Source organism: Sminthopsis crassicaudata, chromosome 3, assembly GCF_048593235.1.
Source record: "Sminthopsis crassicaudata isolate SCR6 chromosome 3, ASM4859323v1, whole genome shotgun sequence".
In the NCBI taxonomy this organism is placed as follows: Eukaryota; Metazoa; Chordata; class Mammalia; order Dasyuromorphia; family Dasyuridae; genus Sminthopsis; species Sminthopsis crassicaudata.
Genome location: NC_133619.1, coordinates 652,102,503 through 652,127,191, shown reverse-complemented (window position 1 = coordinate 652,127,191; position 24,689 = coordinate 652,102,503). Strand labels below are relative to the sequence as shown.

At 50.5% G+C, this 24,689-nt stretch overlaps 1 protein-coding gene across 4 annotated transcripts; it reads right to left on the bottom strand.

Moving 5' to 3' along the window:
* Positions 1-7,116: 7,116 nt before the first annotated feature.
* LOC141564666 (uncharacterized) lies at positions 7,117-23,654 on the bottom strand. Of its 4 annotated transcripts, none has more exons than XM_074307407.1 (4): positions 23,560-23,654; positions 18,052-18,224; positions 10,986-11,480; positions 7,117-8,715 (listed from the first exon to the last, which is right to left on the bottom strand). In XM_074307407.1, exons 1-4 carry the CDS (start codon positions 23,621-23,623, stop codon positions 8,032-8,034), a joined length of 1,416 nt encoding a protein of 471 aa, XP_074163508.1. In that variant the 5' UTR covers positions 23,624-23,654; the 3' UTR covers positions 7,117-8,031. The 4 variants fall into 4 exon arrangements, with proteins under 4 accessions (XP_074163508.1, XP_074163509.1, XP_074163507.1 ...); XM_074307408.1 differs by lacking the exon at positions 23,560-23,654 and adding an exon at positions 23,165-23,347; XM_074307409.1 differs by lacking the exon at positions 7,117-8,715 and adding an exon at positions 9,269-10,664.
* Between the last annotated feature and the right edge of the window lie 1,035 nt (positions 23,655-24,689).

Below are 24,689 nucleotides of genomic sequence, written 5' to 3'. Positions count from 1 at the left end.
AAGCATCATATTGATTTTAAATTTTTATTGGTACTTTTTGTTCCCCCGCCTCAGAAAGCCATCTCGTATGATAAAGAATTTTAAAAGAGGAAGAAGGAAATTTTGTTTAAAAAAAAAAAAAGTAACATGAAAGTTGCTGTAGTCAGTGTAAAAGGTGCAAAGTCTGGAGTCAGGAAGACTTGAGATCAAATATACCTTTAGACACTTACCAACTATGTGACTCTGGATAAATCCCATGTTTGTTTTCTCAGCTGTGAAATGGAGATAACAATATCTACCTCCCAGAGTTTTTGTGAGGATCAAATGAGATAACATTTGTAAAAGCACTTAGTGCAGTGCTTGGCACTTTTCCCCTTCTCCAACATATTTAAAAATGTCTGACATGAGATGGGATAATCCAGGTCAAGAAGAAGCTTTTATTAAGCTATTAAGCACTTTTTATTAAGATAATGTTGGGCATTGTACTAAGCACTGGGAACGCAAAAAAAGGTTTAAAAAAATCTCTGAGGAAGCTCACTGGGAGAAAACAATCATGTGTAGACAAGATATATACAGAACAAATCAAAAGAGAATAACAGAGAGAATGTGTTATGTGTAAATAGACCAAAAAAGGTTTCCTGTAGGATGGGAGACTTTAGCTGAGACCTGAAAAAAATCAGGAAAGTCAAAAGGCAGTGATGGGGAGGGAGAGGTTTCCACCTCCACAATCCTCCACTTCTTTTTTAAAATCATTATTAATTTTATAATTATAAAATTTTGGTGACAGTATATATGCATGAGTAATTTTTTTATAATGTTATCCCTTGTATTCATTTTTCCAAATTTTTCCCCTCCCTCCCTCTATTCCTTCCCCTAGATGGCAGGCAATCCCATACATTTTACATGTGTTACAGTATAACCTAGATACAATATATGTGTGTAAATCCAATTTTCTTGTTGCATGTTAAGTATTAGATTCCGAAGGTATAAGTAATCTGGTAGATAGACAGTAGTGCTAACAGTTTACATTCTATTCCCAGTGTTCCTTCTCTGGATGTAGTTGTTTCTGTCCATCATTGATCAACTGGAAGTGAGTTGGATCTTCTTTATGTTGAAGATTTCCACTTCCATCAGAATACATCCTCATACAGCATTGAAGTGTACAGCCATCTTCTGGTTCTATTCATTTCACTCAGCATCAGTTGTCGTCTCTCCAAGCCTCTCTGCATTCCTCCTGCTAGTCATTTCTTACAGAGCAATAATATTCCATAACCTTCATATACCATAATTTGCCCAACCATTCTCCAATTGATGGACATCCATTCATCTTCCAGTTTCTAGCCACTATAAAAAGAGCTGCCACAAACATTTTGGCACATACAGGTCCCTTTCCCCTCTTTAGTATTTTTTTGGGATATAAGCTCAATAGTAGCATTGCTGGATCAAAGGGTATGCACAGTTTGATAACTTTTGGGGCATAGTTCCAAATTGCTCCCCAGAATGGCTGGATTCTTTCACAACTCCACCAACAATGTATCAGTGTCCCAGTTTTCCCACATCCCCTCCAACATTCATCATTATTTGTTCCTATCATCTTAGCCAATCTGACAGGTGTGTAGTGGTATCTCAGAGTTGTCTTAATTTGCATTTCTCTGATCAGTAGTGATTTGGAACACTCTTTCATATGAATGGATATAGTTTCAATTTCATCATCTGAGAATTGTCTGTTCATATCCTTTGACCATTTATCAATTGGAGAATGGTTTGATTTCTTATAAATTAGGGTCAGTTCTCTATATATTTTGGAAATGAGACCTTTGTCAGAACCTTTAACTGTAAAAATATTTTCCCAATTTGTTACTTCCCTTCTGATCTTGTTTGCATTAGTTTTGTTTGTACAAAAACTTTTTAGTTTGATGTAATCAAAATCTTCTATTTTGTGATCAATAACGATCTCCAGTTCTCCTCTGGTCATAAATTCCTTCCTCCTCCACAGGTCTGAGAGGTAGACTATCCTCTGTTCCTCTAATCTATTTATGATCTCATTCTTTATGCCTAAATCATGGACCCATTTTGATCTTATCTTGGTATATGGTGTGAAGTGTGGGTCCATATCTAATTTCTGCCATACTAATTCCAGTTTTCCCAACAGTTTTTTTTTTTCAAATAATGAATTTTTATCCCAAATGTTGGTATCTTTGGGTTTGTCATAGACTAGATTGCTATAGATGTACCCTTTTTTGTCCTTTGTACCTAATCTGTTCCACTGATCGACTGGTCTATTTCTTAGCCAATACCAAATGGTTTTGGTGACTGCTGCTATATAATATAGCTTTAGATCAGGTACACTTAGACCACCTTCATCTGACTTTTTTTTTTCATTAATTCCCTTGAAATTCTCGACCTTTTATTCTTCCATATGAATTTTGTTATATTTTCTAGGTCATTAAAATAGTTTCTTGGGAGTCTGATTGGTATAGCACTAAATAAATTAGTTTGGGGAGTATTGTCATCTTTATTATATTCGCTCGGCCTATCCACAAGCACTGAATGTCTTTCCAATTATTTAAATCTGACTTTATTTTTGTGGCAAGTGTTTTGTAATTTTGCTCATATAATTCCTGACTTTTCTTTGGTAGATGGATTCCCAAATATTTTATACTCTCAACATTTGTTTGGAATGGAATTTCTCTTTGCATCTCTTGCTGTTGCATTTTGTTGGTGATGTATAAAAATGTTGAGGATTTATGTGGATTTATTTTGTATCCAGAAACTTTGCTAAAGTTGTGAATTATTTCTAATAACTTTTTATTAGAATCTCTGGGGTTCTCTAAGTATACCATCATGTCATCTGCAAAGAGTGAATCCTCCACTTCTATAAAGTGTTTATTTCTTCTTTCAGGTTTAACTTTGGAAATTTCCATTTTAATTGCTTTGCTGATACTGTTCTTCCCATTGAGATTGTTGTATGTTGGTTCCCCAATTCTGTAGACTTATTGAAGCCATTCATACAAGTCTTCCCATGCTTCTCTATATTCTTCAGTAATCATTTCTTATAACATGGTAATATTGCATTTCATTCCTTTTCTACAATTGTCTTTCCATTTCCCAATCCATTATCATTGACTTTGACCACAAAAAGTCAATCACTACCTTCAAACTAAAGCCTTGCTGACCTCTCCCATTGCTAGTTCTCTCCTTCCTTAAACTATCATGCACTGATTTTGGACTTGTTCAGTATATACATGCTTTCGGGGAGGGAAGGGGAAATGTACGCTTCTTGTAGGCAGAAATTATTTCACCTTTTTCTTTGTATCTCTACACTCCAGTACAGTACCCAAAACACAGAAGTGTTTAATAAATATATGATGTAATATTTTAACATGTTTAACATGTATGGGACTACCTGCCATCTAGGGGAGGGGGTGAAGGGAAGAAGGGGAAAAGGTGGAACAGAAGTTTTTGCAAGGGTCAGTGTTGAAAAATTACCCATGCATGTGTTCGGTCAATAAAAAGCTATAATAATAATTTAAATAAATAAATGATGGATTTGGCTATTTGTTTCCTTGGTATATCTCTCTGTTTTGGTCTCTTGTGTCTTTCTATCTCTTTTGACTCTCTTAGGCTATATCTGGATTATTTCCATCCATGTTTCCTTTTGTAATTCCCTCGTCCTTCCCTGCATCCCGCTGATTCCTCTAGCTTTCTAAGTCTATATCTTTTGCCTTTTTTATATCCCTGGTGTTTACTGGAGTCAGAGAAGAGTAACGAATTAGGAGACATACTTGAGAGTCAGTAGGAAGGGTGTTTGTCACTGATTACAAGGAAAAGAATGTGTCCTTGTTAGCCATTTCCACTAGTTTAAAGAGAAGAAAGCCACATTTATCAGTTAAGACGAGGAGCCGATGTTTCTGAATTCTTTAAGTTCTCAGTTTCAGTTATACAGCAATCAAAAAAAGAGAAATGCCAGAGAAACAGCATGCTTTAAGCTGTTCCTGCAGTGTGGGCTGAGAGGCATTATTTAGCAAAAAGTGGCAAACATGGAACAAAATGGCAACAGTTATGGTAGCTCTCAACACACAGCTGAAACTCCCCCAAATCCACTCTAGGATTGTACTAACTACCACAGATAGGAAAGCCATTCAGCTCTGCCTTCAGGGAGCTCAAATTCTAATCAGGGGAGAGAACCACTGGAAGAGTTTTAGCTCCAAATCAGCTGGAAGGACCGGGTTTTTGATCTACAGTAGCTAATCAAACAGTACTGTATTTAATTTTGCTTCCATTAAATGAATCATATCGGTTTCTGATATTGGATCATTTGATGCAAGGGCAAGGATGTAGGTGCTAAGAACTTTTCCATTGAGGAAATGCTTCTTACTTTTTTATTTGCTAGTTCTCTATCTTGGCTATAGACCCATGTCAGAAATAAGTGGTGTGATGTTTTTCTCAGTCTGCAACTTACATTCTTCATGTAAGCAAAATTATCTTTTTTTTTATTATTATTATTCAGGGTGATCTCCATCCCTTGTTTGGTTAAGAAGTCTTTGGGATTGGGAGGATGAACTGGAAGCCCAGAGGCTTCTAATTAGACAAAAGCATCTGAGGAGACATCCATGGAATTGGGGAGCCAAATTCCTTTCTGATTCCAGGACAGCCATCATCCCTCCATCTCCTCAGAAAAATGAAGGCACACAGCAGACTGTCATTGCATCTTTTCCAAGAGAGGTTTACAATGGTGGATTCAATCCATGACTGTGACCTGATATCTAAACCTCTGAGATTCCCTTAGGGGATCTGTCCTCTCTCAGACCCCTTAAGCAACGGGAAAAGAAGTTTCAATTCAGTCTGTCCTTCCTCCTCCTCTGAAAAGAAAGGCATAAAGGACAGACCAGTCCCCTGCCCTTTCAGGGAATCAGACTCAGTGAGGAAGTCCGAAGTGACCTAATTCATCCTACACCTAAACAGAAGCTCCTCTCCATCTCCTAGAAATGTCACACTTTCTTTGCTTGAAGGCTTTTGGGAAGAGGCAAACAAGCCCTCCCAGGACATCTTGCCTAGCTTTAACTGTTAGGAAGCTGTTTCCTTACATCAGGCCAAAATTAGTGCTCAGAGATCCAAGGGAAAAAGTTCCTCTCTTTGACTGCCTCATCCCTCTGTAATGTAAGAACTTCAAAAAACCTACTACAACCAGACTTCGGGTGGGTCTGGAAGATAAATTGGCCCTGTGGCTGTGGGCAGGTAACAGAAGAGTGGACCAGGGAAGGTCTTTGGGGAAGGAGAGGGCTTTCTAACTACAGCTAGCACAGTGGCTGGCCCATACTAGGAGCTTAAAACATGCTTGTCTGTTAGCACAGTGGCTGGCTTAAAACATGCTTGTTGTCATTCTCCTCTCAGACAAGGGAATGAGGGAACAGGGTTAATCTAATGTCTTGATTGGGGGCAGAAGAGGGAGACTTTAAGCACCATAGACAGAGACCACTTTCCCAAAGTCTTTCAGCCTTAGACAACAGAGCTGACATTTATTCCCTCTCAACCCTGTGGTTCTGCTTCTGACCCTCCGAACTTTGCCATCACAATGGCTGCCTCCTCACCCTAGAATGTCCCTCATCCAGGAAGGTCCTGACTTCCAAAATATAGATTTCTTCTGGACCCTTATATTTTGAGGACCCTGGTTCACAGCCCCGTGCTCCCTAGCCTTCTATTTAGGTCTCTCTCCTCCCCCCACACTCACACACACACACCCTCTCTCACACACACACACACACACTCACACACACACACATTCACACTCACACACCCTCTCACACACACACTCACTCACACAAACTCTCACACACAGTCACACACACACACACATACTCACAGTCACACACACACACTCAAACACACTCACACACACACACTCACAAACTCTCACACACACACACAAACTCACAGTCACACACACACATACTCAGTCACACACACACACTCAAACACACACTCACAGACACACTGACAAACTCTCACACACACAGTCACACACTCAAACACACACTCTCACACACACACACACTCACAAACTCTCTCACACACAGTCACACACACACACACTCAAACACACACACACACTCACAAACTCACACACACTCACAGTCACACACACACACAAACTCACAGTCACACACACACATACTCAGTCACACACACACACTCAAACACACACTCACACACACACACACACACTGACAAACTCTCACACACACAGTCACACACTCAAACACACACTCTCACACACACACACACTCACAAACTCTCTCACACACAGTCACACACACACACTCACAAACTCACACACACTCACAGTCACACACACACACATACTCACAGTCACACACACACATACTCAGTCACACACACACACTCAAACACACACTCACACACACACACTCACAAACTCACACACACAGTCACACACTCAAACACACACTCTCACACACACACACACTCACAAACTCTCTCACACACAGTCACACACACACACACTCAAACACACTCACACACACACTCACAAACTCTCTCACACACACAGTCACACACACACACACTCAAACACACTCTCACACACAGTCACACACACACACACTCACACACTCACACACATACAGTCACACACACACACTCAAACACACTCTCACACACACACTCACAAACTCTCTCACACACACACACACAAACTCTCTCACACAGTCACACACACACACACATACTCACACACTCATACACACACATACTCACACACAGTCACACACACACACACAGTCACACACTCATACAAACACACTCATACACACAGTCACACACACACACTCACACACAAACTCACACACACTCTCACACACTCACACACTCTCTCTCTCACACACACACACACACACTCTCACACACTCACACACATACATTCTCTCACACACACACACTCACACACACATTCTCACACACACACAAACTCTCTCACACACTCATACACTCACACTCACACACACACACACACACAGCTGGCTCTCTACTTTCCCATTTGCTCCCTCCCCCCCCCCCCCCCCCCCCCCCCCGCCCAGTTCTCAGCGTGCCCCTCAGGGACCAAACAGAACACAGAACAGTTCTTCAAACACTTTAATGAGACAACGGACGTGAGGAAGAAGGACCCCGGCAGGGAGGGGGCCTTCCCTACCTGTAGTGGAGGCACCAACCTCTCCCACCCCTGAAGGGCTCCTTTAACCTCTCCCCTCTTAAACAATGCACCCCCTCCACGCTGACCGGGACTCCCTGCAGGGGACAGGGGGTCTTCATTTGGCCCCTCCCCCAAGCACAAAAGTCACATGGAAGTTGGCCAAGTTATCCAGCGGATACTCCTCCACCTCGGACACCCTGGAAGGGGAGGGAATGTTGTTCGACTCCCAAAAGGCCCAGCAGCATTCCAGGAAGGGGCGGCAAACTACACCGGCCGTTGGGCTCCGCTGGGCTCCCCGGGGAACAGGAAGGCCATTCAGTGACCCGGCCTGTACTGCGCAGGAAACTCACATAGGGTGGAAAACAGGCAAGAAAGGAAGGACTAACGTCGCCCACGGGATCCTAGACCCTTTCTTGAAATGCCGCCCCTGGCGCCCGCTCTGCCTCCTGCCTGTCCCTTCCCTCCATCCCTCCGAGCTCCGGGATTCCATTTCCAAAGTTCCCATCTGGGTCCCCGGCACTCAGGACCCGCTGGGGCTCCCACCGTGCTCGGTGACAGCCGCGCCTGGAGCAAGGCCACTCATTTCACCTCTGAGACTCCACAAAGGACGCGGGACCGCTCTGGAGGGGCGCCCTGGGGACCCACTTGTCCCTGGCCCGTCTCCCAGAAGGGCCCGAGCTGAGGCAAAGCTCCAGCTGCTGTTTGGGCAATGGTCACATTCCCAAAGCGGCATCCCACCTGCGCCCACCTCTGGTCATCCCAGGCAGGCAGCCCTCTGGGAAGGGGCCGAGACCGCCGGGGGGGCCACCGCCCAGCCCGCTCCGGGCTCCCTCCCCCAGGCCTCAGCCGTCGCCCGGCCTGCCGTGCTGCCGCCGGTGGCTGGGGTGGCTGAAGCCCTTGCCGCGGACGGGGCGCTGGTGGGGCGCGTCCCCGGCGTGCCCCTTCTCGCGCGCGGCGCCGTAGGCCCGGTCCTTGAAGAGCTTGGGGCAGTGGCGGCCGGGGCTGTGCACCCTGCGGTGCTGCCCCAGCAGCGAGGGCCGGGCAAAGGCCTTGCCGCACGTGGGGCACGCGTACGGCCGCTCGCCGGTGTGCGCGCGCTGGTGCACCGCCAGGTAGGAGGCCTGCTTGAAGGCCTTGCCGCAGGTGGCGCACGGGAACGGGCGCTCGCCCGAGTGCACGCGGCGGTGCGAGGTCAGGGCGTTGGACTGCTTGAAGGCCTTGGCGCACAGCGGGCAGGCGAAGGGCCGGGCTCCGGTGTGCACGCGCTCGTGCACGCGCAGGCTGTGGCCGTAGGTGAAGCGCTTGCCGCACGCGCCGCACGCGTGGGGCTTGTCCTGGCAGTGCTGGCGCCGGTGCAGCAGCAGCGCGGGGCGCGCCGCGAAGGCCTTGCCGCAGTCCGGGCAGGCGAAGGGCCGCGCCGAGGCGTGCTGCGCCGAGTGCCGCTGCAGCTCGTGGGGAGACTTGAAGCGCTTCGGGCAGGACGGGCAGGGGAAGGGCCGCTCCCCGCTGTGGATGCGCCGGTGCTCCTGCGGGAAGGGGAGGGCGGAGCCGTGTCCGGCCGGGGCCTGCCTGCCCTCCCGGGGGCTCCCCGCGCCCCTCGAGGGCCGCCCTCGGCTCTCTCCTTCCCGCCCGCCTGCCCCGCCCCGCTCCAGCCCCATTCCTCCTACCTGCCTCTCTCCCCCAATCTGCCCCGCCCCGCCCCTCCTGCCTCCCCGCCCCGCCCCTCCTGCCTCCCCGCCCCGCCCCTCCTGCCTCCCCGCCCCGCCCCTCCTGCCTCCCCGCCCCGCCCCTCCTGCCTCCCCGCCCCGCTCCAGCCCCATTCCTCCTACCTGCCCCTCTCCCCCAATCTGCCCCGCCCCGCTCTCCCTGCCTCCCGAGGACCCACCCCTCCCCGTCCGTCTCCCCGCCCCGCCTCGGCCCCGCCCCTCCTGCCTCCCCGCCCCTCTCCAGCCCCTCTCCTCCTGCCATCTCCGCCCCGCCTCTTCTGCCCCCACCCCCCACCCCCCATCCTTCTCCAGCTGCTGCTCTCTGGCCCGGTTCTGTCCCTGGCCTTCTCAATTTAAGTCGACCCAGTTCAACTGTATTCAGCAAGCATTTATTAAGTGAATACCGCGCCAAGCCCTTAGTCGAAGGGGGGGGAGGGGAGGCTCAAAGACAAAACAGGCCCCCCACAAGGGGCGTAATTGTACCGCTCCTGGGAGAGCCCTGGCGTCAGTGGCTACCTGTCCTCGGCCACGGAATGGGTGTGGCCTCGGTCAGACACCCGGGTGGATCAGAGCCCGGCCAGGCCTCCCTCTGCCTCCGAGGCTACCTGCGTTCGGCCAGATGGGCCGACGGACCCAGGGGGCTCTGGAGGGGAAAGGGAGCAGGGAACCTGCACAGCCCCCTCCGGTCAAACCCAGTTCACTCGCCCGTCATGGCCTCGCCTCCCTGACGCCAGGGTCCTCTTGGAGAACGAGGGCAAACAAAGCTCAAGCAAATGAAAAAAGCTCTGTAGTTCCTGTCCCACTAACCCCCCCCACCCCCCCCACCCCCCCACCCCGTCTCCCAGGGCCACGAGGCTACGGGATCTTTGGGTCCAACGTGGGGACTTGGACTCGGATTTTGCCGCTGAGAGGTGCCTCTCCCTAAGAGATGGGGGGGGGGCGCCTCCATATTGGAGTTAGGAGCTTAAATTGCAGGGAGAACAAAGAAAAAAACAGGTAAATGTTCTCGTGGGGGCGTCCGAACCTTGTTACGGGGGAAGGCGTTTTGATAAAGAGCGGATGAGGAATCAGCCCCTCACCCAGAATTCTAGAAAAACAAAAACAACTGTGTGCTGGACAGAGAGAAGAAAAAATGGCTGCTAGGCCATTTCCCAGAGACTGAATTTAACCCTTGAGGAGCCATATTAGAGGACCGGGAAGTTGTACTCAGCCTCTGAAATAGAGGGAGCGGTGGATCTGCCTCCACAAGTGAAGAACCACTCTCTGGGTGCGGGAATGAAAGGAAGACCCCAAGAGGTGGGAGCCTGGCGAGGGGGGGGGGAGCGTGGTGCAGCCTGGGCAGCAAGAGGGTGAGCTGCGGGAAGAGTAAGCCTCGGGCTCCGTTTCAGGGGCGCCAAACACTGAGGGGCGAGCTGAGCCCAGCCACCCGGGAGGACTGAGAAGCACATGCCCAGGGCTCCAGGGGGCGTCTGGATGAAGTGAAGGTTTTGTAAAGTTGGGAGAGAAGGGGGCATGTTTGTGAGCAAGAGAACTTTCATATGGATGAAAGAGAGGAGGGGGAATGAGGAAAGAAGCAAGCTCCTGGAGAAGGGAGGGAGGGGGGCCCCTGCTGCTTGGGGGGGGAAGGGCCTCCTCATTCTGGGACTGTAACAGAATGGGGAAGATGGGAGGAGGAGGAGATGAGGGGACAAGCAGGAGCAGCTCAGCGAGGCCGCTGCCGTCCATCTGGGCTCTGCCCCGCTGTCTGACGTCACCCAGTAGCTCAGCATCTGTCCTCAGAGGAGACAGATGTAGGGGTGACCCGGGTCAGGGCTTTTGAGAGGATGAGGGGCCAGGGAGATTCGGGGGAAAGAGGGCAGAGCCTGAATGTCAACCACAGGGTCAAGTCTGGGCAAAGCGGCAAAGGCGACCAGAGCCAGGGGGGTGACGGCCCTCCTCCTTTCCTTCTTCCCCTCGGCGTCTCCCCTCCTCCCCTCTCCTTTTTGTCCCTCCTTCCCCTTTGCTTTCTCCCTGTCTTTCCCCAGAATCCCCCACCTTCTCCCTCTGCCCCCAGCTCTCCTGCCCCCCTCGGGCACTCTTCCCTGGCTTACCTGCAGGTTGCTGGCCCTCTTGAAGCCCTTGGCCCAGGCCTCACAGGTGTGGGGCCGCTCCTCACTGTGCACCAGTGCGTGGCTCTTGAAGTCGGAGTGTCTCTTGAAGGCTGCATCACAGAGCTCGCAGCGGAAGGGCCGGGCCGAGTTGTGGACCACCTCGTGGCTGAACAGCTCCCAGGCCCGCTTGAAGTGTTTGCCACAGGCCACACACAGGAACCGCTTGTCCTCCACGAGGCCCTGCCCAGAGCCAGCACCCCCCGACTCCTCCTCCCCTTCTGGCTCTTCCTCATCCTCCATGGTGGCCTCCCTGGAAGCTTCCACCCCGATCCTGGCTGCCGCCGCCACCATCGTACCTCGAACTAAGCGGGCTGTGGAGTGGACTCCATCATTGTTAATGAAACGGACCAGACCCGGAAGGGAGGCTGAGGGGGGCTGCTTGTGCTCCGCTGCTCCCGGCGGCCCCCCTTCTTCTTTGGGGGACACTGTAGGCTCCTAGGAAAGAAAGAAATCGTGACTTAGGTAACCTCAGAAACTGTCCAGGGAGGGTCAGTCCACTCCAAGTCTCTGGGAAAGCCACGGACCCTAACCCTCCTCCAGGCCCCCAGAGGCACAATCTGGGAGTCATCCTGGATTCCTCACTTTCTCTTACCCCCATATCCACGCTGGTCCAAGACCTGTGGAGTTCAGTTCTGCAGAACCTCTCCCATAAACTCCCTTCTCTCTGGCACTGCCCCCCCCATCCTCTTGTAGGCCCCCAGCCAGATTCCCGCAGTAGCTGGGAGGGGGGATTTGCACGCCTCATGTCCCTCTCCTTTAGACCATCTGCTCAGCCATCAATGGGACTTTTCTAAAGTGCACATCTGACCATGTCGCTATCCTCAGACATCAACTCCAGGATGTTGTTTGATATTCAAAGCCCTTTCTCACTTACTCCCTCCTACCTTTCCAATCTCTTCTGTATAGTCCATAACACCAGCCTCCCAGCTGCTCCTGGCTCTGAACATGTTTTCTGTGTCCCACAACTAGAATGATCTCTCCCTCATCACCTCTGGCTTCTGGCTCCCCCGGCCTCTGTCAAGTCCCAGCTTCTCCTTCTTCTTCTTCTTCTTCTTCTTCTTCTTCTTCTCTTTTTTTTTTTTTTTTGCTAAGGCAGTTGGGGTTAAGTGACTTGCCCAGGATCACACAGCCAGGAAGCGTTAAGTGTCTGAGACCAGATTTGAACTCCGGTCCTCCTGATGTCAGGGCTGGTGCTTTATCCACTGCGCCACCTAGCTGCCCCAATTCTCACCTTCTTTATCAATTTTCATTTCTGTGCTTTCCGTTTATTAACTATTTCTTATTAATCTTCTATAGATCTTGTTTGCATATATTTGTTTACTTGTTTCTCTTCCATTATAATATGAGCTCGCTCCTAGAGAATCAACTAAAAAACTACTTGAAATAATTAAATATTCCAAATCACTATTGATTAGAGCTGATGTCTCAAGAGTTGTTTTAATCTGCGTTTCTCTAATCAAATTGGCTAATATGACAGGAACAAATGATAAATATTGGAGAGGATGTGAGAACATTAATACATTGTTGGTGGAGTTGTGAAATGATCCAGTCATTCTGGAGAACAACTTGGAACTATGCCCATAGGACTATCAATCAGATTGTGATTACCCTTTGACCCAGCAACACCACTGCTAGATCTGTATCCCAAAGAGATCATTAAAAAAGGGAAAGGACCCACACATACAAAAAAGATGCACAGCAGCTTTACTTGTGGTAGTAGAGAACTGGGAATTGGGGGGGTGCCCATCAATCGGGAATGGCTGGACAAATTGTAGCACATGAACATAATGGGATACTATTGTTACAAGAAATGATGAGCAAACAGGTTTTAGAGAAACCTGGAAAGAGTTAAACAAACTGATTCAGAGTGAAATAAGTAGTTAATAAGGAGAACATTATACACAGTAGCAACATCCTGCAGTGATCAACAGACTTAGCTTTTCCCAGCAATACAATGAGCCAAGACAATTCCAAAAGATTTGTGATGAAAAATGCTATTCACGTGTAGAGGAAAAACTCTAGAATCTGAATGCAAATCGAAGCATACCATCTTCACTTTTTTTGATTTTTTTTCTTGTTTTTTTTTTCCTTTAGTTCTGATTCTTCTTTCACAACATGATTAATCTGGAAATATGTTTAATATGACTGTCCATGTAGACCCTCTATCAGAGTGCTTGCTGTCTTGAGGAGGGAGACAGAAAAGGAGGGAGGGAGAAAAAAATTGGAACTCAAATCTTATAAAAATGAATGATGAATGTATAAGACTGCTTGCCATCTAGGGAAGGGGGTGAAGGGAGGGAAGGGAAAAGTCAGAACAGAAATGAGTGCAAGTAATAATGTTGTAAAAAATTACCCAGGCATATGTTCTGTCAATAAAAAATTATAATAAAAAATGAATGTTGGGGCAGCTAGGTGGCGCAGTGGATAGAGCACCAGCCCTGAATTCAGGAGGACCCGAGTTCAAATCTGGTCTCAGACACTTAACACTTCCTAGCTGTGTGGCCCTGGGCAAGTCACTTAACCCCAGCCTCAGAGGGAAAAAAAAATGAATGTTGAAAAGTGTCTTTACATGTAATGAGAAAAAATAAAATATTATTAAGTGAGGAAAATTAAAAAAAAAAAAAAAACTAAGTTACTTGTGGAGAGGAGCTGTTTCTGCCTTTCTTTGTATCCCCAGATCTTAATGCAATGCAATGGCTGGCATATAGGAGGTGCTTCATAAATGTTTGTTGATTTAACCCACTGCTATCAAAGAAGTCCTACTGGGACCAAAAATATCCAGAGCAGCTCTTTCTGAGAGCTAAAAACTGGAAATCCAGGGGATGCTCATCAAGCTGGGGATGGCTAAATAAGCTGTAGAGCATGAATGTGCCCAAGAAATGAGGAAGCAGAGAGTTTCAGAAGGTAGAGAAACACCTGTATGAACTGATGCAAAGAGAGTGCAAAATCAGGCCATTCAGACCCTAATATCAACATTTTGAAACAATTCTGAGGATTTTTAAACTAAAAAAACAATGAAATGAATAGAACCAGGAGGATAAATGTACTGAAATGATTAAAAAAAAATAGCTAACCAGCTAGGGGGCAAAGTGGATAGAGCACCAGCCTTGAAGTCAGCAGGACCTGAGTTCAAATGTGATCACACACTTAACACTCCTGGCTGTGTGATCCTGGGCAAGTCACTGAACTCCAATTGTCTCAGCAATAACAAACAAACAAAAAAGCTTCAAGAGCTCTAATACCATGATATCCAATGACCATTCAAGATTACAGAGAAATGGTGATGAAACATGTTATCCATGTCAGAGACATGATGGATCTAAGATATGGAATTGATGTAACATGATTTTGTGATCCCTGATTTTTTTTGGGGGGAGGGCCTTCTGTTCTGGCAATAACTCAGTGACTCTAGATCTTCTGGATTGGGAGTCTATCTCAGGAAACTCCCACACCCAATCTTCTGATTCTGGCCACTCCTCAGTCAGATAACTTCTGGTCTCAGGAGAGTTCCACAGATCAAACTCCTGAGACGATAGTGAAAAGACCACTCCTCAATTCATTGCTGTTGGTCAATCTGTTGGTCAGCAAGAAACAAATTCTGGAGACCACTCCACTTTCCTACCTATGAGCCACAGAATTAGCATATCAATGCCTAAAAACTGGATATTTCTATCTCCTTGCCTCTGTTTCTCTGCTGAATTCTCTTAAAATTCCAGTCCACTTTGCAATGGCATTACTATTACAATAAACGTTGCCCCTTGCCTAAGGAGATGGGTTCAACCCTGCAAAATCTTGTGAGATACTTCCTGCCACCAGTATATGATCTCAAACTTTTGGGGTCTCCCTTTCCAACTCAACAAAATGAAATGTATATATTTGTTACAGTTACTGGAAGAATTTGTTTAGTATAAACTGCATGCTTATTATAATTTTTTTCTTTTTTTAATTCAATGAGAAGGGAAGAAGGGAGTGACAGAAATACATTTCTGTTAACTTTTTAAAATAGAGAAGTGGGAGGATGCTACAGGTGCAAAATGTTGCATTCACTTTCAGATGAATTGACTATGCTTTTTTTACTTGTTTTGTTTTGTTATGAAAGACATCTCACAAGTGGCAGTAATCTGAAAATGTATGTAATATAGAAAAAAAATCAATAAAATTAAGTGACAAAAAATAAAATAAACCAAGAGAGAAGACATTAATAACAGAAGGGAACATAGCTTCCAAAACAGCTGAAAGAGCCCAGATAACTATCAATAAATGGTGTGGACAAAAGACAATAAATAAAGATGTAATGATTGAAGAGCTTCTTGACATTGCCTAGAGGACGGAACCCCAGCCGGGTGTGCTAGCAGGGCTTAAAAAGAGAAAGCAGAATTGTGAAAGCAGAATTTCTAGCCTGCAAAGCAGAAATAAAAGACAAAATTGAAAAACTTTTAACTCCTTTGTAGCTAACCTTAGAGGGAAAAAAAGAGAGAGAACAACGGATTGGTAATGCAAAGTCAAGAAGAGAAAGACACGTTAGAAGAAGACAAGCTAAAAGCAGTAACTTGAGAAAAAAAACATGGTCTTTATATATGCAATCCAAAAACCTGAACAACACAATGCAGTGAACAATATTAGAAAATGCTCAGAAAACAAACTGCAGATTAAAAGGATGCAGTCGGGGGCAGCTAGGGGGCGCAGTGGACAGAGCCCCAGCCCTGAATTCAGGAGGACCAGAGTTCAAATCTGATCTCAGACACTTAACACTTCCTAGCTGTGTGATTCTGGGCAAGTCATTTAACCCCAGACTCTGTTCAGGTCACACCTCCCTTAATGGGGGCCCGGACACTAGGGCTGGTCATCCGAGGGGAGTGTGCTGTGCCTGCTGAAAGGAGGGAACCAGGGGTAGCGGGGGAGAGAGTTTCATTGGCGTTGGGAGTGTGTGTGTGGGGGGCGGGAAGAATGCAGTCACCTCCAGGGAAGACAAACAGATCTGATTAAACTTAACAATTCCAATGGCAAACAACAAATGTTGCAATCAACCAGAGGGGAAAACCTTCATATATAAAAGAAAGGAAATTCAATAAACACAAAACTATTCTGCACTCACCAGAAACTGCAAGAGAGAATGGAATAATGTATCTAGAGAGCTAAAGCATTCTGTAATATAATTTATAAACCTGAGCCCTACTCATTAATGAAAAAAAGTGGATATTCCATATATAAAGCATTCCAGCAAAGGATAGCAGACCTGTACAGATTCTTTGCTTTGCAAACATCCTTGACCAAAAGAAAATTTAAAAAGTAAACAATTTGGCAAGGCACAAGGAAGGCACGAGCAATAAAATAAATGCCCTAGAATTTTTTTTAAAAGGAAAAACACTAAAAAGAGAACTATTCCTGTGAAGTTAACAATGACAAAATAACATCACAGAGCTCACTGAGAAATTTCCTCCTAAAAATAAGAGACTGGCATGAAAGCAGAAGCCAAATAGAGGGGCTGATGAAGAAACAGACCCAAAACTTGTAGGCCTGAGCACCGTAATATGCTTGTCTACGAGTGAATCAATGATTTTTGTGGAACTAAATTACAGAATAGAAGGAAACATAAAAGGAAGAAGTGAAGAAGATGGGGGGAATGTACACACTAGTCAAGTCAAAGGCTCCAGTGTAAAGCTCACTCTCCTTGGGAGAGAAAATGGAAATCAAGTCTGTATTGAACAGCCCTTAAGAAGTTATTATCATCCTCCCACATATTCTGCAGCTGTTGTTCCTTCTTCCTTGGATTTTCCTTTCTCCCAACAGATAGAAAATCACACACACAAAACTGTGCCCATTCTCTACACCAGAATCTGGTGCTTCTTGCTCCTATCTGTGATCACTCCTGACCAAACCCCTCCCTGGGATTACTCCCAGCATCTGCCTCCTGAGCTCATATTCCTGGGCCAATAAACACGACTGGTCATGTTTGGGGGAGCTCAAAGGCTGCTCGTGCCCATTCCCACCTCCAGACCCCCATCACTCAGTAACCTTTCCTACTCTGAGGTTCATTCAATCCAGGTTTTTGCTAACTGGCCCTCGGATGAGTTGTGTGTGACTCAGTCTCCCCTTCCCAGCTCTCCTCATAGGTCCCAACCTGCCAACTCCTCACCTGAGCTACCCAGGGCCCGCTCCTGCCCTCCCCTCCACCACACACACATACAGGTCCCATCATCACCCACAAGTGCTCCATCCCCACGTTCATGGACTCTGAAATCCCTTTATGGGATCAGAGCATCCTGTGATTCCATCTTGCCTTTGCCTTATAGCTCCTAATTCCGTTCTTTGGCCTCCCATCCCACAATCCCTCGGTTTTTTCCAGGCCATGGCCTCTGCAAACGGCCTCCTCCAACTCTAATCCAAGTTGGCAAACAACGTCTCCCAGGTCTTATACCGCTCCCAAGCTGAGGATGACTTTTCTATTTTTAAATAAAATTTTATTACTTTTTTTTATTGCAATCGATTGTAGCACGGACCATACAATAACCGTGGCGGTTAGATTTCCTGGGCAGAAGTCTGTCCCCCTGCCCCTCCACCACCACGGCGGCCGCCCCCAGTCCTGACTGCCCATCTGGCTCCCTGCCCTGTGAGGCTGGACAAGTCTCTGCATCTGTGAAATGGAGAGAAAACTTGCCTCCTGTGGCTCCGGGGGGTTGAAGGCCCTAAGCCGGCACACAGCAGGCACTATGTACAAGTTGGCATTGAGGATGGTGATGATTATATGAGCTCCCGGAGGGCAGGATCACCTTTCCATCTGTCTCCGTGCCCACCATACACACCCGCTTCCTTAATGTGCGCTGGGCTCGGCTGGATCCCTAGAAGCCAAGCTCCGAGTTCTAATCCTGAGCCCTTCCCACTAGATCCATGACCTTCTCCTCTCCGGGCTTCACCTTGTCCATGTCTCCCTCTCTGGACTCTCTCCCCCACCCTCTCTCCCCCCCTCCCCCAGGGCCTGGTCAAGACAAAGCTACCTGTCACCTACCTTGGCCTTCAAGGCCTCCAGTGTCCCAGGGCCCTTCTTCTGGAGAGGATTGGGGTACAGGGGACCCGCTTCCCTCACGGGATGATGCCTCCGAGGGAAGGCCTGGCAAGGGGGTGGGGCCCTCGCCCCTTCCCTGGGCTGCCCGCGCTGGCCTGTAGAGTGGTCCTCCATGTCTGCAAAAGAGAAGAGAACTCTGGATGCACTCCGACCCAGAAGCAAAGCCTGAGGGCTTGGCCAGGAAGGTGCATGATGCCCTGTGGGGATGGCTCCCCCATTGGGGGAGAAATGCTGCACCTCAAAGAAGACTGGGGGAGCCCCTGGAAGCCTCAGGGTACGTGTGGAAAGGTGCATTTCTGTCCCTCCCTGTAGCCGGCAGCAAGGACTCAGGGATCCCTGGGGAAAGTAGGTGCTGCTCCAGGAAGCCTAGATGCACCCCCCCTTGCAGTGACCCTCAGAGGAGGGCAGGACCCCCACCCCTCCTGCAGCCCCCTTTGCAGTGACCCTCAGAGGAAGGCAGGACTCCCACCCCTCACCCCTGCAGCCCCCTCCTGGGGGGAGCCACTGGGCCTTCTCAGCTCTTCCCTTCAGTGATCTCTGTCGTCACTCTGATTCCTTCTGATAGCCCCCCCAAAAAGCTGCCCCTCACTTATCTGGACACCCATGCCCCTGACCACTCCCAGACCCCTTCAAGTCCTAGTGCTCCAGAACCCCCATGCACTCTACTCCTTCAGACCTCCTTTCCCAGCTCCCCCCACACAAAGGCCTGACCCCAATCTAACAGGAGTGGAACTTCTCCCAGAAGGCTTGTCTTTCTAGACAATGTCACAGGTAGGCCTCCCAACAAGGTGGGCTTTCGTTTATTATCCCCATTCTCCTCATCAGGAAACTGAGGCTCAGGAGTAGCAGCACGGTCCCACAGAGATGTGGAGGAGAAGCCCTCTGCACATCTCCGTTTCTTTGGCATGGGAGCCCACCTCTGGGGGCCTCTGACCAGAGGCTCAAGGGCCCCTTGCCGGGGAGCTGGTGCCTCTGCCCCTTCCAGCTCTGTATGGGTGAGTGGGTGAGCCAGATTGGGGCAGGGTCAGCTCCCAGGGCCTGATGGGATCCCTTCCTGCTGAGATCTGATTCTGACCCCCCACACTCCCAACGCCAATGAAGCTCTCCCCCCCCCCCCCCCCCGCTACCCCTGGTTCCCTCATCTCAGCAGGCACAGCACGCTCCCCTCGGATGACCAGCCCCAGTGTCCGGGCCCCCACTAAGGGAGGTGTGACCTGAACAGAGTCTCCCTGCACACGGCCCGTCCTGAGCCAACCCGGGTCCTGTAGCTGGCGGCCCCTGCTCCCGCCCCAGCCTCCGCTGAAGACCCCTGGGGCTCCTCCAGCAGTCCTTAGAGCTCAGGGTGCAGGAGGAGGAGCTGCCCAAGGCCGGGGCAAAGTGCACACAGATGCACTCGGGGCACTGTACACATGGCCCCTCTTTGTTCCAGGCCCAATTTTTCACCTCTAAAAAGAGAGGCTTGGACTAAACGGCCTCTGAAGCTCCTCTGAGCTCCTCGGCTGCAGCCTGCTCCCACATCTGCGTCCGTGGTGGACTCTCCCAAGAGGAAGCAAGCTCCTCAGGCCAAGACTTGTTGGGTCTCGGGCTTGGACTTTGGCCCAGGCCTGGGCTTGAAGTGGGGCCCGACGTGTGGTGCTTGGGAGCCAACTCCAGCTCCTGCAGAAGCTGCCCGAGGACTCCCGGGGCCCCCACACCTGGCGGCTTCTCCCTCACTCCTCCTTGGACCAGCAGCCTCCCAGAAGGCAAGACCCCTGGTCTGACCCAGACTGGAACAAGAATCCCCCCGAGCAGGATAGCCCAAGCTACTGTGAGACAGCCCCGTCTACACCTGCTCACCCCCAAGGCTGCTGGCCCCGAGCTGCTTGTCTCCACCCTGCTCTGGGCTGGCCTCCACCAGCTGGAACTCGCCCCTCTCCCACATGTGTGGGACAGACTTCAAAGCAGTAGGAGGGACCCTGGGGGCCTTCTCCCAGCCTCCTCTCCCTCAGTGACTACATCTCCTCAATCCTCCCTGGACACCTGCGTGGGACCCGGTGTCATGACCTTCAGATGGGCAAACTGAGGCGCAGCCCGCCACAGGTATCGGAGCCGGGAAGGCTCTGCCCCAGGCCTCCTGGCTCCTAGTCTGGGCAGGAGCCACCATCACCCCTGGGTGGATACCCAGAGCAGGGTACCCCTCCCGTACTGCAAGTCCAAATGGGCCTTTACAGCACTGGAAAGCCAGCCTGTGCAAGGGAGATGGCCCCCCAGAGTGTGGCCCCCCCAAAATCAGAGCTTAGCCCCTTCCCCATCAGCCTGAGCCAGGGCCAGGCATTTGGTCTAGGAAAATGGTGCGGGGGCAAGTGAGTGGCGGCCAGGGCCCAGCTAGAGATAGACGGCCCGTCGGAGGGCCCCTCCAGCATTTGTCTACGGACCAGGGGCGTAAAGCAGGGAGGCCCGCAGGGAGTCAGCAGCCATTCCTTCCTTCCCTGACTCAGGCAGGCTGCACCCCCAGGCTTGGGCCGGGGCTCCCTACTTTCACACCCACCGCTCACTTGGCTCCAACAGGACTGAGAAGGAGAAAGGATCAAAGGTACAGGAGTCTGATTCAGGGGACAGTAGGCTTTCTCTTCCAGAGCCCCGGAGACAGGGAGACGGGGCAGCGGAGGGAGACGGGGCAGCGGAGGGAGACGGACAGCGGAGGGAGACGGGCAGTGGAGTGAGACAGGGCGGAGGGGGGAGACGGGGCAGAGGGGGGGAAACGGAACAGCCCAGGGACATGGGATAGCCGAGGGAGACAGGGCAGAGGGGGGAGACAGGACAGAGGGGGGAGACGGGACGGAGGGGGGACATGGGACAGCCGAGGGACATGGGACAGCAGAGGGAGACGGGACGGAGGGGGGAGACGGGACATCGGGGGGAGACGGGACAGCTGAGGGAGACGGGACAGCAGAGGGAGACGAGGCAGCGGAGGGACACGGGACGGAAGGGGGAGATGGGAGCGGAGGGAGACAGGGCAGCCCAGGGACATGGGATAGCCGAGGGAGACAGGACAGAGGGGGAGACGGGACGGAGGGGGGAGACAGGACAGCGGGGGGAGACGGGACAGCTGAGGGACATGGGATAGCAGAGGGAGACGGGGCAGCCGAGGGACACGGGACGGAAGGGGGAGATGGGACAGCGGAGGGAGACGGAGACAGCCGAGAGCTCCGGAGCCGCCTGGAGATGAAGAGGGGGACCTGGGTGTCCTCAAGGGCTTCACACCTCTTCCCCTTCCCTGCTGGAACGTTGTTCTCCAGCGCCCGCTCCACAGCCGGCTCTATGTACTCCCGGTGGACATCCCGCGCGTTTGAGGCCCCGGGTTACCCTCAGCCTGGGCTAGCTTCTCTGCCGCACGGCTACCAGGGCACCGCCACACTTCTGGGAGCCACAGGTGGCTCAGGTGGGCCGCAGCCCGCCCCCAGGGGGACTCTGGCCCAGGCCCGGCCTAAGGCCGCCTTAATGGGCCCGCCCCACACCCGAGGCCAGCGGGCTTCAGAAGGGGCGCAGGCTCAGTGATAGGGTGCTTGCTGCCCAAAACCCCGGGGAGAACTGCCCGGAGCAGGCCAGGGCTGGACACCACGGAGCGCTGGCCATGAGGGCTCATAGGAAACTGGGCCACACACCGGCCCGCGGCTCCTCAGTACCGCGTAACCTGCAGCGCCTCTTGGCCCTGGGCGTGCCCCCTCCGGGGTGTCGGCCTGGGACAGTGGGCGTGCCTGACCAGTTCTGGGCGTGGGCACTGCTCTCCAGCCACTGGATGTTTTCAGCCACGTGGTCAAACGCCCTAAAAGTGTGTTCCCTTTAAGATACTGTATTTCCTTTTGATCAGTGATCCCTTTAGAGTCTCAGACCCTCCTGGGTTTCCATCCCACAGTAAACTTTCATTTTGCAACTAATAATTCGGGAATGAGGGAATTCTTTCCCTTTAAACCTTCGGGCGGAGGATTAAAGGGGATCTTTAACAGCTCTTATTGCCACTAACTTCTCGACCACCAGGAATTGAGAGCATTCAAACCGCATCACCTGCGCACACAGGAGGCACTTCAGCAATGCTTTAATGATTAGAGGGAAGGTGGATCTGGGGGAGCCTGGAAAGGTGGAGAGGCTCTGGGTTCAAATCCTACCCCATTAGACTGTAAGCCCCTAGAGGGCAGCGGCTGCCTTCGGCCCAGATCAAAACTGTAGGCACTTAATCAATGCTTATCACCCACTGGGGGTGTGACCTAGAGGAGTCACCTGCCTTAGATCCTCCCCCTACAGTAAAAGGCCGGGGAGCCGGGTGCGGAAGATCGGGATGACCCCACCCCCACCCGCTCTGGAGCGGGATCCCAGGACGCCGGGTTCGAATCCTGATTCTGGGACCAAGGTAACTCATTTCCTCTCCGGGGGCTCCGTTTTCTCCTGTGAAATGGATGCCCACGCCCGCCCTCCCGCCAAGAAGACCCTTAGCCCGCCTGACAACCGTTAAAGCACCCCACGAACTTTCCCTTCTGCAGTTCTGTTCCCCGCCTTTCCGCCACCCCAACACTCACAATGCTATCTCCCCAACCCCCCTTCAGACTGATCCCCGCCCACCACTTTCTAAATATGGGCATACCCCGCCCCTCTATTCCCAGACAGGCGCACTGAGCTGCAGAACGGTTCCTAGCCCCCTCACCCTTCGCGATTCCGTCCCCTCAGCCAATAGGCACGCCCACCCCTTCCCTCCCTCAGCCAATGGATGGGCCCACCCCTTCCCTCCCTCAGCCAATGGATGCGCTCACCTCCCTTCCCTCCCTCAGCCAAGGGATGCGCTCACTCCCTTCCCTCCCTCAGCCAAAGGGCGCACCCCCCTCCTCCTGCTTTTTCATTGGTTTGGCTCCGCCGCCCCGCCCCACCCCCGCAGCTCCATGATAATCGTCCTCCTCCCGCCTCCCCGCCTCTCCGGAGAGAAGATGGTCTCTCGCCCGCTGCAGGCGGCAGCCGCGGCCCTGAAGAAGCCCTCTCTTTGTGTGAGGGGTGGTTGAAAGGCCAAGGCTCCGAGTAAGGGACTCACCGGGGCCGCGGCCGCCAGCTCGCTCCTCACCCCCCTTTTCTGCCCTTCACATCCATCTGCCGGCCCCCTCAAGCCTCTCCAACCCCCCTATCCGAAACAGCCCACACTTCCCTTTTCCCGGTTCTCCCCAACAGCACCACGTGACTGGGACTGCGGAGCGATGGCGGCATCGCGATGCGCATGCGAGCCTAGACTGGGTCCCGCGGGGGACTGAGCGGGGAGCTGGACTAGTGCGCAGGCGCAGCCGCAGCGGTGCATGTGGTCCCCAAGTCCCCGGCTCCGCCATCACTGGACCGTAAATACAGAATCTGTTCATGGCTTCCCTCCAGAAGCTCGCCTTCCGCTGGCGAGAGCGATAGACTTCGAGAACCTGAACTAAGAGCGGGAACCCTTACCCTGGGGCGTAGGGCTAGCTTTCAGCGTCTGGAAGTTGTCGGGCTGAGGGAGGGAGATGGACATGCTGATTTTCACTAACCGCTAAATAAAACGTAGCACTTCTTTCCGTTATTTTGTAAAAGCATTCTTCCGAGAAGGGCTCAAAGGTTCCCCCAGCCTGGTAAAGGAGTCCATGTCAGAGAAGTTAAGCACCCCTGGTTTAAAGGAAAACCCCTGTATCACAGAAATCTTGGGGAAACGAAAGCACTTGGACAAAATTTAGGGCAAAAAAATGAATGCTAAAATTTACTTGACATGTAATTGGGGGGGGGATAAAATACTATTGAAAAATAAATTAGGCCAACAAAGTACACCTTATTTTTCTAATGTGTTCCAAATAGATACTTGAATTTAATTTTAAAAGGTGACATCACTGTCTGTTGGCTCCTGTGTACTACCTCTAAACATGGTCCTATCTTCCTCATTCTCAGAAATAAATCCTGAACCATCTTCCACTATCTCCAGCGCTTGAGAAGACCTTCTAGAATCAGGAGCTAATTATCCTCTTACTCTCTCTTTAGGCATAAAATGTGTCCCCCGAAACTGCTCTCTCCTAGATGATCAATGATCTCTCAGTTGTCAAATCCAACGGACTCTTCTTCGTTCTTTTTAACTTCTCCACAATCTTTGATTCGGTCACTCTCTCCTCCTGGTACTCTTTTCATTCTAAGTTTTCAGCACATCTCTCTTCTGGATCCCCTCCTCCCCGAATGACCGCTCCTCCTGTTTCCTTTATTGGATCTCGCGCAGATCGCCCACAGTGTCTGAGCAGTGTCCCGCAGGGCTCTGTTCCGGACCTCCCTCTTCAGCTCCCATGGGCGGAATTATCCTCTCGGCGCTGATTCTGAAATATTCTAACCTCTCCGCTAACGTCCAGTCTCACATCTCCGACTTAGCTTTCAGGCATCTCAAACTGGATGGTCAGCAATAACAAGAATGAACAGTGCTGTGTGTCAGGGATGGCACTAAGCAATTTTTTGTTAACAAATATCTGATCCCCCAAAACAATTGTGGGATAGAGATACTAATGATACCTTGTTACAGATGAGGAAACTGAGGTAAAGGGGTAAAGATTTCTTCTATAAGTGTC

Excerpts from the sequence above, each read along its gene's own strand:
- LOC141564666 (XM_074307406.1), bottom strand. The coding sequence starts at position 18,402 with ATGCACCTTTCCACACGTACCCTGAGGCTTCCAGGGGCTCCCCCAGTC. Across the intron at positions 11,481-18,051 it reads TGGAGGCCTTGAAGGCCAAG|GAGCCTACAGTGTCCCCCAA; the intron begins GTAGGTGACAGG and ends TTTCTTTCCTAG. Across the intron at positions 8,716-10,985 it reads AGAGGGCCAGCAACCTGCAG|GAGCACCGGCGCATCCACAG; the intron begins GTAAGCCAGGGA and ends CCCTTCCCGCAG.